The sequence below is a fragment of the Apostichopus japonicus genome, chromosome 8, assembly GCF_037975245.1.
Source record: "Apostichopus japonicus isolate 1M-3 chromosome 8, ASM3797524v1, whole genome shotgun sequence".
Taxonomy (NCBI): domain Eukaryota; kingdom Metazoa; phylum Echinodermata; class Holothuroidea; order Aspidochirotida; family Stichopodidae; genus Apostichopus; species Apostichopus japonicus.
The window spans coordinates 19,665,211-19,680,000 of NC_092568.1; the positions used below are offsets into that span (position 1 = coordinate 19,665,211).

At 38.1% G+C, this 14,790-nt stretch overlaps 1 protein-coding gene and 1 long non-coding RNA gene across 2 annotated transcripts; both read right to left on the reverse strand.

The window, feature by feature from the left end:
* Nucleotides 1-4,418: 4,418 nt before the first annotated feature.
* Nucleotides 4,419-10,147, reverse strand: LOC139971079 (ecdysteroid-regulated 16 kDa protein-like). Its single transcript, XM_071977257.1, has 4 exons — nucleotides 9,944-10,147; nucleotides 9,143-9,250; nucleotides 8,233-8,408; nucleotides 4,419-5,786 (listed from the first exon to the last, which is right to left on the reverse strand). The coding sequence occupies exons 1-4, from the start codon at nucleotides 10,035-10,037 to the stop codon at nucleotides 5,691-5,693; spliced, it is 474 nt and encodes a 157-aa protein (XP_071833358.1). The 5' UTR covers nucleotides 10,038-10,147; the 3' UTR covers nucleotides 4,419-5,690.
* A 2,182-nt stretch (nucleotides 10,148-12,329) lies between these two features.
* Nucleotides 12,330-14,524, reverse strand: LOC139970810 (uncharacterized). The gene is made up of 2 exons (XR_011794219.1): nucleotides 14,310-14,524; nucleotides 12,330-13,114 (listed from the first exon to the last, which is right to left on the reverse strand). It is a non-coding gene; the product is annotated as an uncharacterized lncRNA (long non-coding RNA).
* Between the last annotated feature and the right edge of the window lie 266 nt (nucleotides 14,525-14,790).

Consider the following 14,790-nt stretch of genomic DNA (forward strand, 5'->3'; position numbering starts at 1 on the left):
TTAATTGCGTCAACCAAGCAAGTGCGTATACGTTCGTTTATTTTCATTGCGCATACTTGTTGCGTGTGTTCTACTCAAATATTATGTTGCAGCGGGGAAACATAATTTCAGTCGCTATCTTAGAAATACGGCAAATCAGTTTCACGAAACGAACATCCCAGCCAAACAAACACATGCGCGTATACGCGAAAGTTAGCTTCATTGTGAAGTATTACGATTTCGCTGTGAGATGCATCTTATTGTCACAACCGCACGTCTGCAGACGCGCGCGTCTACGATTCACGTCTTGGTGTGTGAGAGGTATAGGAGTTATCAATATAGTGCCTCCGGTGCTATATAGAATCTTTGAGAAGTATAGAAGTTAGGAATCTGGCGCTTCGGCGCTAAGAATGACTTTGCGTGTGGTAAGGTGCTTTGCTTTACTAATGCTATGCATGTGTGCGATGAAGAATTGATTCATCATCTTACGTAACTCTCGATCCTATGCGTAAATGGACCCTTGTTGTAGACTAAGTTGTCCATCGTTATTTCATTCAAGAAATGAAAGTCATAGGTTTACAGATCTTTCCCTTAAACTTTAAAGTTTCTTGCCATCACAACACCCTACACCCTAAACTGGGTGTTGTATACATAAATGAGCACGCGTTCTTTTCTTTCGTGCGTAAGCCTACAGGTTTTGCGTGCTTTATTTCGTTTATGACAATGGATTTTACGTGTTCCTCACGTTGCTATCAACAAAAGTATACTATCGCTGATACTATCACGTTGTGCTTTACAAACTTACTGAAATATATCAATTTGAAAATGCATCTTCCGAGTTCTGTGACAGGGAAGAAGCTGGAAGGTAAGATGAACTTTCTACTGAATGATTCAACCAATGGCTAATTGCTATTTACAGAAACCGACGATAAGGAGAACCAATTATTACGGACCAAGCCAAAGGCCTTGTTGGTTATAGTTAATGTGTTAGGCCCATACAGCCTACATCTACATTTATTGTTCTGTCAGCATTGTAGCCTAACGAAGACCTAGAATTTAATCAAGCCTATACCTCAACGCTCCACCTCTACGGCTCCATTTATTGTGCTATCATAGGTTAACTTGTATTTAGGTTAAAAAATTGTAAGTTTTAAGCTTAACTCGTAATTTTTGCACCAACACATAACAAAAATTTTAATCAAGTGTAACCTACATCATATTTTCTGACACAGGAATAGGGAATGGAGGCAAGAGGGAAGTATCCAATGGAACTGTTGGACCATGCTTGGCCTTGACAACCAAAGGACGGAAGCGCCGCCATCTTAACGATTGCGATGGAGAAGCTGATAAAACGTCTATTCTAAGTTTCTCCGTAATGCCGAATACACCTTTAACAACCTGCCTTCTCCCAGCTAAGCGGAGGCGCTGTTTAGGAAAGCCTAACAAACTACCATGTTTGGGCTTGACAACCAAAGGACGAAAACGCCGCCATCTTAACGATAGCGATGGAGAAGCTGATAAAAAGTCTACGCGACATTTCTCCGTAATGCCGAGTACATCAACCTACCATCTCCCAGCTAAGAGGAGGCGCTGTTTAGGAAAGCCGAGAAAACTTTCGCTGAACAGTGATCCGTCAAGTCTGGATGAGCCTGTATGGAAGGGGTACCGTGACGTAACAAACGGTAAATAACTTCAACCAGTTTTCTAATATTGTTAATGTTTTATGAAGAAATTTTCACTTTAAGCACAACCCCCATCCCCCAACCAAAATGGCCAGATTAACCGAAAATCTGTTATTAATGTGTGATGAGTTACTTTTTCTACTTCTTCCTAAGAAAACTTGAGCTAAGTTGAAATTACTTTTCTTTCAGTATCTCAAAAAATGCCAAAGAAACCGAAACCGAGTTTGGCTAAAGTTGAACGATGTCTGGATTATCCGATCAAGAATGAGGATATCTACGCTTTCATTCACAACATACGCTTGGATATCACTAGATCGGATCAACTATCCTCTGAACTGGACTTAAAATGTCTGCTAACTTCGAGTGGATAAAAAAAATTGCTGGACATAACAGAGAAACCGCAACAACTGCATGGTTACCTACAAAACCATAAAGAGAGAAATGTCTAATACAACATTTTAAGTGACTCATAGTTTGTAACATATCATGACAACAAATCTAACATTGGTTGATTTATATTGAAATGATTTTTTACGAACGTATATATTACTATTTTATATTCTACATACCAACGATGCTAAAATCATTTACATTTTTATATTGTACAAGTCAAATCACAGAGTTCTTATTATATTTATTTACTTTAACTTTACATATATCTTCTCGTCTGTTATTTTTTGTTTTTGTTTTGGTCTTGTTTATAATTTGTCTATTTTGAAATGTCAGCAGTAGTTAATGCTCTCCAATATGCTTGAATGTTGAACAAGAGGGGAATCCTATGAATATGCTCGGATCTTATCGCAACACCAATTGCGGACAATTGATTATGGGATACATCCTATGTTACTGATCAAAATGCTGGTCGCTCCCCCTCTTTCTGGTCGCAAAAATAATGTTGTATGGTCACCCCCACCCCCCCCCCCCAAATGTAAGGTTGTAGGGGGAAAACATTGTTTGCCGAAAGAAATCTTTAACATAAGTTACTTAAAAGTTGAAAATACAACACCATTTTACAACAATAAGCACCTTAAATCATAAAAAAATTCTCAGGGTAGACTGCATTCCGTATGCCCCTTCCCCTTCCTTCATGTCGGTGGGGAGGGGAGAGGAGAGGTACTCATCCCCATTTGTACACATAATATAACAAATCTTATAGTGTACAGTACATAAATAAATAACACCTATGTGTGGTACAATCATAGAAATAAAGAGGGGTTGGGTACAACCTATAGACGGTCGAAAATTACCTGCCTTTTAAGTCACGACTTGGGAAGAAATTAGAAAGCTATGTTTCACAAGTCCCGAATTTCATGTCATTATCACCATTCGTTTTAAACATATAGAATGATTTGTTTGGTAAACCAGGACAGCGAACCAGACTATATTATGCAGGGTGAGATAAATATTGTAAGGGTACGTCATGTCAAGAAGTTTTTACCGCAAAACGAGTAATAATACGAGTTTAATCAAATAATGGCCAATAAAATGGTTTAAATTGTCTGCATTTTACTTGTTTTGGCAAGCTTTCCTGCCAGACATTTTATAAATCCATTTTAGCATTTCAAACCACTTATGTCTTGAGCGTTGGGTTGGGGGGGGGGGGGGGTGGGGGGACCGAGGCTTTCAAATATCAAAAGTAGTCCACTGATATGATCATTATTCTGTCAACTTTCATATTCAACAAGCTAAGCGCAAAGTCGAGGGCGGTATTTCTTTTCTTTTTTGGCGCGTAAAAACTCATGTATGTGAACACCTCCCTAGATCTAGGCTAGGTACCTCAGTGAATTGCTCCTTTGACTAACTCATTAAATTCGTCACTTTTCAAGGTCGCTAGAGCATAGATATACGTGTTCAACTGATATGTCCTACCCACCGTATGACGATTTATATTTTGGGATCTCATGGCACTTGTAAATATCCGTACCTCTCCATGACAGTTTCATAATTTGAACTAGAATATGTGAAAATACTTGCTTATGCTTGTTATCTGTTCTCATCGGGTTTCTCCCATTTCACCATCGAAAATGTCCCAAGTCACCTTCAATCCTCATTTTTTTAAACCACCAGTTCTTCCTTATTTAACTCTTCAACATGGCCAAGCATCAGAACGATGATACAGAAACAAGAACGACCTCAAGAGGTCGGTTAAACCTTTCTCCGGCGGATTCAACAATATTCTTATTACGATATACAGTACACAGTGCGGAGAGTATATATGGAATAATGTCAAACTGAGAATCCCTAAAGGAGCAGGCCCGTCCACGTGGACGAGAGTGCAATATACTGTGTCAAATGGTCGCAATCCAAATTTCACACATGCAGAAACAAGATTTATTTTGTGATGTTTTGGATAGTTGTTCTTCACTAGAATCCCTATCACATAAAAGATAAAAAATTATCGTTTTAGTTTTGCCTCCACTTTTCATTTCCCATCTGAAGAAAGCAAATAGTTGGTAAAGGTGGTGGTTGGTACATAACTCCGAATCTCTTGATTTGAGGGGTGGAGAGGGTTGTGGGTGGAAATCATTTTTATAGGACAAATTCCATTGTTCAATGTCCTCATGTGTCTTGATTTCGACGAGGGCACTTCCATGGGGTGTCTGATTGCAAGGTGAATGGAGAGGGGGAGTTAGTTTAGAATGTGCTGAGGAAATTCTCTATTTTCTTATAATCCCTCCCCCCCCCCCTTTCTTCTGCTAACATCAGAAACAGCATGCACTACCAACAGAAAAGCAAACAAGAAGCTAACAGCTCATGAGATATGAAAGACATAATTTTATTTTCTTATCCAAATAGTAAAATGAACAAAATGACACTTCTGGGACATGAAAAGGAAAGGTGGAAATGAAGGGGGGAGGTGTGGAGAAGGGAGTGAGGTATGGTGAAATAACAATAACCCATTGTACATTACAGATCATACAAATACAGGTGTTAATAGCATGATATATCTAGCAGGATGTTCATTAATACTGTCAGTGGAATACCAAATGATGTTAACCGGTGGCATGTGCACAGGTAGGGGGACGTGGGGGAGGGGAGAATTGGGCTACTACTATGGATGTATCCTCAACCCTCCTTTTATCAACCTCATACAAAGTATTTAATATCAATTCCTTGTGTTGAAGGCTACTTAAATAGACCTAATTTATAGTCTAAATATGCCTCATGATGCACCCACTGACATCTTAAGTTCTCTTTTTTCATTTTCCTGACAGAGTCCACCTCACCCCCCCCCCCTACATATCGTTTGGATTGACCCCCAGGGCATCACCCATTCCATTGTAAAATCCTTCATTTGCTTCTGGCCCATAAAGGTTCAGGCCCCTACCTTAATCGACCGAGGAAAATTTGGCTCCCCCCTCCCACCAATGAATATCTGTGCATGCTACTGATGTTAACCACATTTGGATATTTTTTCAAAAGTAACCATAGCCTACAAACTGTAAAATCTAGGTCCATAAATATAACATAATCTTTACACAAACTTTGCCAGAATTTAAGACACAAACTTGCCCTTTTTTCTTATGCTTTCGATGGTTATGGAAAGGAGACAATGATTCATTTTCTGCTTGTCTCTCACATGACCTGCACAAAGAGTACGATCACACCCACCCCCCACGCCCATCTCCTCCTCACCTAACCCCTCTTTCATGAGTTACAAATAACTTTATACTGACAAGCTTATTTCTGTCGTTCAGACAAACCATAATATCGGACATGAGAGTACAGATGTGACTGCTCTGCTTTGCTTCTACTACAACATTTAATTTCTTCCTATTTATTGATATTTCACTTTACAAATCTACCAGAAATCATTATTTAAAAAGCTGTCAACTTAAATTTACCTCTGCCAATTATCTGCAAGACTCCCACTATTATTTAATTAACAATTATGATATAAACAAACTATGCAGGATGACACACCAAAAGTAACTAAGTTCCACAATAAAACTTATTCATTCATTTTGCATTTGAAATGTTAAGTAAAACTGGCATGTAACATAGCAGTTAGGAGAACTGAGCTGTTTGTCAGACTTTCTTTCCACTCAGGATGACTGGCGCCATCGCACAGAGATAGTCTTCATCTTTCCCATTCTGAAGTTTAAATGCCAGAGTGACTGCCATCTGTAAGAAGACGATACATCCATAACAATATGACTAGAAGTTTGAATATGTATATATGTTAATTATATGAAGTTATTAACAAGTTAATGAAAGAAACAAAAGCAAATAGAAATTATTTGCGGAAGGTTTTATACCTTATCTTACACCTATGTATTTGAACATGTAAACATTGTCAGTAGAGAATATCATTCATTTATGATAGCATCAAGTATGTAGTTTCTTGAAAATCACGATACACGAGGGTAAACAATTTTTTTCCAGGTATCCGGATACCCGACAGGTAACGGCTCTTGGGTACCCGGTTCCCGATTTTTGGACCCGTGTAAACACTTATATATATATATATATATATATATAGTTGTGAAATTTAGGATAGTTAAAAACAGGTCCCACTTGCTACTTAAATTGGAGTACTTCCCCCTTTGCCCCCCCTTCCCCCTTCCCCCTTCCCCCAGCTATTTATACTGTAATTCTTCTTCTCCTTAGTGTTAGTTCTATTTCACATCAAAATATTAATCTACTTCAAACTGATGCCTGTTCAGTAACAATTTGGAAACAAACTTGCACAAACTCCCGTGCTTAACCTCAATTCCCCTTTTATGAAACTAGGCTTTACAGAGATATTAGCAGTCTACCTGTTACAAAATAACAACCATTGTTTGGTGACAAGGACAAATTGGGCATGGCTGATTATAAGGGTCACAGATTAATAGAAGGCTTTTTAACCTAAACCTGTTTCTATCAGCAATTAAAATCCAAGATTAAAAGAAAAACAACTAGTTTAGAAGAGTGCAACCAAGCATGGCAACTAAAGGTGAATTGAACTGTAAATTGTCTTTTTTCTTGGGGGGGGGGGGGGCAGGAGAAAGAATAGAAATAGTGTGTGCCTTTCATGCATGAGATTTCATGAAAGGAATTCTGCTGTGGAAATTGTAGCAAGGACATCTCCTGTATCAGAAACAAATATATTCTACTAGAAATGAGTATACCTGATTTAGCGTAATACATGTAATAGATTACAGAGAGTTTGTTATTTTATTGAATGTGTGTATTGGACGTATGTCATAATAGCATGTGGAAAGGCAACACTTTGGCTTCTATATAAGTTGATACATTATACAGCTTAAATATTACGCTACCCGCTGTATCAGTATTCCTTGTTCAATGGAAAAGGACAAGAAGTCTTGTGAAGCTATACGTAACTACATGAAAATTTACAAAAAGTTGATCTTCATCTTGGCTTCACTGTACTTCTCAGCCTATGTTATCAGTTTGTTTTAACACCCTCCCTTACCCCTGCACAAAGTGTGTAAATGGACCCCTTTGACCTCAAATACATCTTTGCAATTGTTGTGTTGCCTGCATGATCTGATAGCATAGTTCTGTCAAAACTTTACGTTTTCAGCGCTCGGTGTCCAAATAAGGATATTTAAAGAGCTTTTGCCATTACTTTTCCATACATGATTGTAAAACTTGGAAGTTGCATGATAATGGGATGAACAGCATGTGCAAGAAATGTACACATTACGATCTTCCCCACCTATAGTATATACCACCGGTGGCCAAAAACATTGGAGATTGAATATCTGCTCTAGTTCATATTACTAGCCATACTGAATACCCTCCTCTGACCAAATTCATGATTTAACACACAGTGTACTATTTCAGTGGTCAAGCCAACTTTGTCTTCACACAGGAAAGTCGTGCCAGCCACTATAGAGCACTTGTGTTTGCAATCATATAGGTGGCTGGTCAATTAATTAGGTGCTCTCAAGGATGAATCCTGATGGCAGTAGTTGGGGTAGTTTATGCTATCAAGTAACAAATTAGTAATGCTCGAATGAACTTGAGGACAGTTGTTCTATAGGCAGGCTTGACTGTCATGCATACATTTGAATATTTACACAGTATTGAACAGCTTTCTAGAGTTCATTGGTTAAATAATACTACTAGCCACAATAGACATGTGTGTACAATAGAAGAAGTGTCCTCATCTTGACACCAAAAATATCAATCAAGTAATCAAATATGATGAGGTGAACAGTATCAAATTTCCTGTTCAGTTTCTTTTACATAAGAGGAAAATTGGGAACAGGTTTGGCAGAAGTGGGGGGGGGGGGGGAGGTTCACTCCGGATGAGCGTTAACTTCTATGGGTAGTTGGACATATGATTTTGATTTAAGGGGTAGTGACCACCAAGTTTACCTCCAAATGTCCCCACAAAACGGATCCACTGTTGCATAGCATTCCATAAATTGCAGTATTTTAATGTTTAACAACAATATGACAATTTTTGTTTTATCAAAATTTGAGCAAATTTTAATTTATGAAACTTAGGTGTATTTTGGAAGTTTGTCACAAAACTAGATATGGCATGTTCAAGGTGTGTACCTCAGCTTTAGCCACCCCTCAGATTGATAAATAGGGCTGTGTGCAGATACCGTACCTTACGAGCATACATGGGAACTGTCACCGTCTCTTCATACGTGTATGTGGTCCCGGCAGTCATTGGACAGGTAAGACCAGCATTCTCACAGGCGTTGGGCATGCCGAGCGGAAAGGGATAAAACCTGCCTTCGTTGACTACAAATACTGAAGCTGTCAAAGTGGCAGCATCCTGGACTATGGTTTAAATAGATAAGGAAAACCAAACCGCTTTGAAACTCAGGTTATATTTAGGACCATATTCTGTGTCCCATACTCCAGCCATGTCATAAACAACGATCCTTCATTTTACACACTCTAGGCTAGATATAGATCTTGACATATGTACATATAGTCACCTTTGTATATAGTCAATTTTTCAGAATTTTTCTTTCCTTTACAGTTTAAAACTAAAAAAAACATCCCATTCATTTTAGCTGGACTTGTCCAAATTTAGTGATATTACATAATGAAAGAAAAGTAAAATAATTTTGAAAATTTTCCAAAGGGGATTTTTATTTTTTAATGCAGTCATTTATTGAATACCCAGTCTTCAATTATTCTGTTTGAATAAGTTTCTGTCATTGATAGTGCAGTGTTCAATTCATGTGTCATACACCGTATACTAAATACGGTATATATTTATGCGTCAATTTTTGTAAAAAGGAAGCAATCGCTTTTCCTCCATGATGAGTGCTTACCAATTTCGTCAAACATCCACAACGGAGATAATGTGAACGCCAACTGAGATAATGTAAAGGCCAACTGGACTGTACAAAGTTTAATCGAATACCAGCCAAGCCTATATTTATTAATTTTTTTTATATATATATGACTGATTTTAAAATAAAAATGTAAACATACTTATAAATTATACAAATATACATATACAGGAACTAAAATGTTGTTGTTGCTTGAAAAGACCATCTTACTTGCATCAAAATTGATCATCACGGTTGCATCCTGTCCGCTGTGCACAATGCAAGGCTCTTCATTGCATGGTTTGATCTCAGCATAGTTTATCGACACCATTTTCTCGCCTAAACAAAATACAGTGACAGGAAAATTGAATGAAGCTTTTAATATGTCTTATGGTAATATATGACACAGTATAATAAGACAATCGCTGAATGTGAATCTAAGGTACATTGTCATCATTTAGTCACCATTTTTTTAAATGGCATGACATTAATTATCAAATCCCCAAAACTAGGTAGAAAAAATCTAACAGCCCTAGTAACATATTCACAGAAAATGATCAATTTTGTTTTAATTCTGGGCTAATTTAGCTGTTGTGTGTACTAGCAAGATCTTCAAGTTTAAAATCACTTTCACTAAGCTTATCACTTCACTGACTTTAATTTTTTTCAAGTTTACAACAATCACCAAGTCAGATATAAAATTCAGTTTTAATATATGTCAGTAAATAACAGTGGCATCAACTATACAATGGTAAAAATGGAACTTAATGTAGCCTAACGTTTAGACTAGACTATGCACTGATGCAGGTCCCATTACTACTAGTACTAGGCTTACGTAAGATTTTACCAAAACGTTTGGGAGAGCCTCCCGGAACTTCGGAAGACCATGGAAAGCATGATTCATATTACTCTGCTGTAGAGTGTACTGCCTATATGCCTTACTTTTGTTAGACCTAACGTTATAGGCCTAGCTCACTTGTTTACATTTATGCTAGCCTCTTAAAACTAACTTAAGTTTTTACACTTTTATACCTGTCACACAGTCCTCAAATGTTACTCTCATTCCATTTGCTGCGGAAAACGTCGTAACAACGGCGATTACAAAAAATACGTATTTGAGACACATTGTTTTAACTTATTTCCCGACTCAGCTTGATAAAACTAAGTGTACCCTAGCGATAATACCGTCTATAAAAGTGTCGTTTTCTGTCAGTAATAAAACCGTTATGCTGAGTATAAGTTTTGGCCTACTACTTGGCATTTACGATCATCGTACCGTAACCAACACCCGTTGTAGGATTTTACGAAAGTCAAACGAATTCGAAGTGCGTCCTCTACTTTTGAAAGTTTGTCATGAAGTCGGCAGTGCATTGTGGATTCATACAGAGCCGTATATAGAGAGAGTTTGGCCAACCATGTAACCGATTTGGATTGGTCGAGAGGGAAAACGCCCACACAGGGTGGTAAAATAGGTCCACTTGAAAACTGTATAGCAGACGACACGCATACTCACAGTGTATAGACTATCGTTTGTGTACACGAAAAAAGTACGAAATTATGAAAGAAATGGTGCTGGGGATGCTGCGATCGGTCAGAACATGGATATTGTTGTTTGATTATCCGACTGACCATAAAAGAAGAGGAATTTTTTGGAAGTAGAAAGAACAAGATGGAGATCTAATGAAAAAGTCTGTGTAGCCTAGGCCCAGTATTACTAGCCATAGGCCCTAGTGTAATACGAGTAATGTACAAGCAATGCGAGAATTTTACGTTCAGACTGGTTTCTGTAATTACATGCATGGCTATTCTCTCTCGTTTTACGATCCACAAATTCGATTTCATTATGCCAGCTCTCCTAATCATAGGCATGGCAGTTTCAGTCGCACATACAGTTATCCTAATTCCTAGTTATTGTATGCCTAGGCTATGCCTAGCCTAAAAAAGTATCACTTTTAGTTTAATGTAAAAGGGTGGGCTAGCCTCTAGGCATCACGTAAAGCCCTAATCCTTAGTTAAGCCCGAAGCATAAGTTAAGCCTGGGCTTAGTTAGACCTGGACCATTCTTGCTATTACTACAACTGTTATAGCACATTACATATTATGGCACAGTATAAGGCCCAATTAAACTAGGTCTAAGGAAAACAAAGTAGCCTAGGCCTAAACTAGTTAGGCTAGGTCTATACTCATTGGCAACTTATGGGTTGTGTACACATACAGGCCTAATTATATAGACCCTTTTAGTATGCCATAAACAAGTGCCCAAATGGTTAAATGATCTTGGTTTGTGTTAATTGTCAGCATTGGCCTAGCCTTTTTAGGCTAACATGAATTCAGCCTAATTTTTTCTTCTTCAAAAGTATAGCCTAGGCCTTGGTTTAATTTGGATGCAGTCAACTATCATTTATCAAAGTTGCATCAGTACCTCCTTATTCCCTTAATTGACACCCACATTGACGATTGAAGTTAAAAAAATCTTTTTAAATTATCTTTAGACAGTAAATTTTAACTCCCTGAATTTCAGGACTTTTTTTAAAAATCAAAGGTGACATGTACTCTGAAGAAAAACTCCTAACATAAAAAGCCACAGTTAGCAGACTGTGATAATGACAAACCTGGTGAGTGACTACTAGACTGAAATCCAGTTCCTGTAACCACAGCAATAAAGTCTTTGTTTTAATCAATGCACTTGTGTGTTTGAAACTTTCAAATGGACACTCAATGGCAGTTGGTTAAGATATAAGGTTTTACCTTCATCATGGAGAGTTGAAGGGAATCTGCCTCATCATCTGAATAATGGACTCAAGGATAGCAACAAATCACGATTGGATAATGATTTTGAGCAAGTAAATATCTGGCAATTTGAAAGTTTGTATTATTTTTTTACATATTATTTAAGCTGTTTAGCTCACACACAAGCAAATGATCAAGTGACAACAACCGATGCAGTATATTTAAAGGTATTGAAGACTTGCCCTAAACCGCATGCCGCGCTCTGAAAAAGTTTACTTTCCGTTGCTTGCAAGTGAAGTTTTTTTTGTGTCGCTACAAAATGCAGACAGTAATGAAACCTGATACCTTGTTATCTTTTATCTAGACCTGAGATGTCCACGCTGCTATGTGCACTGTGTTGTGGGTATTGACTGTGATGTTTGTATTGACTGTACACTAATGTCTATTTACAGATGGTAGCAAGCTGTATGTGTATTTTCTGGGATCAATGGTGGTCTCTAACACTTCTGTTACACCGCATTCGAAACTAGGTCAGATAACCGGCATGAGACGTTTCTTTGTGCGCGAGTCTCCACACCCTTTAAGGAGAAGTATTTATATCCCATTAATAGAGAAAGAATTATGTTTCAATTGGTAGCATGCAACTTAAAATTTTGCAAACATTAGATACAATCAAACAATAACAAGGTTCATTTACAAGGTAATCTACTGCCCTTTATTTCACATTAGTCTGTCACATCAGAAGGTCACAGCTTTCAATAATTATACAAACAAATTCCCTTGATGGGTGCTTCGTTAGATTCCTGCAATTTTCAAGTTTATCAATGTAATAAGTTCTGAATGTGGCAATGTGGAGAAGCTTTGGGATAATCTGTGGATAAGACTGCCAGACTATCAACAAGATTCCACATCCATGCAACTCCACTGCTTCCTTCACCTCCTTGCAGATGTACCACATGTCCAAAAAAAAGTCAGCATTGGTTAATGTAATTAAAATCTGGCTTCCTCCTGAGCTGGCAAATACACATGAATTGTCAAGTACAGAGGTCAGTGTGAAACCACTGAAAGATCTTCTCAGCTTTCAAGAAAACAAGGACTTGAAGCCAAATTGACAGAGGCCACACTGATACCATTCCACTCTCATAAGATGAAGGTATTACACACACTTCATTTTGCTTCTGCGATGCAGTGCCTGGTAGACTGTGAGGGTCACCCAATGGATGTTTTAACAACTGCCTGGTTTATAGAGCTCTGCAACAGATAATTCATCCTAATGTCTAGTCGTCATCCTGTCATGGCCTTGAGCAAGTTGAACCCACTTCAACACAAAGCAGCTATTGAATTCTTGTCTAGGTACTGTCAAATCCACATCACCATCATTGCTGGTTCCAGCTACGCTGACCATGATAAAAGAGTACAATGAGGGTTTTTTAATTCACCCAACAGAGCTTGCATTCCAGTACCTTTGGGCAGCTGAAAAGATATTCAGAAATTGTTATATATGAGTGTGTTTGTATGCATGCATATGTGTGATTTTCTTGCTTTACAGAACAGCTCCATTTTGATAAGCTATGTAACGTGGAAACCTGCCAATCATATGTTTGAAATAGGACAGGCTGAAACAATTCTTAAATGAAAAGCTTAACGACTTCTTGCAGTTTTATACATCACTGTTCAGGTAAGGCCAGTAAGGGCAGTATGAAGAATAAGTAACAATTAATAATTATCATTATGGCCATTTGCTGTCTGCATAATAACAAACTGAATGATGTCATCAGCCCTGTGCTCAGTTGACAACACTGACAAGTAGGCACACTATGTCAGTGTGATCCATGAAACCTTATTAAGGACATGACCGTATAGTAAATATGTTAATGGAAAATACATAAGCTACAACATACACCAGTATTCAGTTGTTGCAGGTTTTTTTTTTCTCGACAGACCCATTCAATCTGTTGCACCTACTATAGCCTAGTACTACATTCCTGAGAAATTAACACCACAACATCAGTCTTAGGTTTGCCCACAGACTCCCAACTATTGCTAACTCCTACACTCAAGTATATAGTTTAGTTTAGTAGAAAAAAAGACCAGGAGAGACATTCAAGTCCCCATTAAGGACCCTAAGGCTATATGAGAGGAATAAAACCGCGGACATCAAATGTCATACCCAATTACAATGCTTAATGTACTCATCAAAAGTATTCTTAAACCCATTCACACTACTTGCAATTCAACCTTCTCAGGCAAACCATTCCATCCATTCACAACCCTTGCATAAGTTGTATTAGACTTTAGAGAAAAAGTTATGCCGAGTATTAATCCTACTATGTAACTTTTGGAGTTTAATACAATGACCTCTGGTACAACTACTTTTTGGCAAACCTGAAAAGATCAGTGAAGCATAAATTGTCATTTTATGTGTAGGCCTACTTTATTTAATTGAAGGATCTATTAATGTAGGCCTGATGCTATAGTTGTGCGTCTGTAATCTAGCCTAGCCAGGACTGTGATGTGTGCTTTTCGTTTGTATGACTAAAGTAGGACTAGTAGTATGAGGCGTAAAATAAAACAAGTGTAATGACAGGTTTTCAGCTAGTTTTCTATGCATTTCAGGTGTGAAGATAAACATAAATGTCATTAAATAACGCATACTCTAATTCATTACCTGATATCCATTTTGTTCCTCGTATGCCTGTCAAAATCTGACATTCTGAGTCGCTTCGTTTGTTCGCAACGAGCACAGTGTGCAAAGCTGCTATATATTGTGTGGTGTTTTTCGTGTTTCGCGCAACTGGTAACGACAACTGGACCTATTTTGATGCCCATGGTTTGCGTGTGACGTCACAAATCGCCAGTTGGCCAAACTCTCTCTATATACGGCTCTGGATTCATACCACAAATGCGGTTGAGGTAAATCCACTCAAACGGTAAATTAACCCAGGGAGATGGGACCAGCTTCATGATTAACCATAGACGGGGAAATATGACAAAACAGACCTATGGCACTGAAGAAATATTTTGGCAGTTTGCAGTTATCTTCATCGTTTGCCGGCTATGCTCGAATGCTTGAATAGATAGGTTAAACCAAGGGCGGCGGAACCGGGGGGCACAGGGGGCACGTGCCCCCCCCCCACTTTTCCTCAGGT

Coding starts and splice junctions, on each gene's coding strand:
- LOC139971079 (XM_071977257.1), bottom strand. CDS start 10,037: ATGTGTCTCAAATACGTATTTTTTGTAATCGCCGTTGTTACGACGTTT. Junction 9,251..9,943: donor ATTTGAGGACTGTGTGACAG/GTATAAAAGTGT, acceptor TATTTTGTTTAG/GCGAGAAAATGGTGTCGATA. Junction 8,409..9,142: donor GATGATCAATTTTGATGCAA/GTAAGATGGTCT, acceptor TTTAAACCATAG/TCCAGGATGCTGCCACTTTG.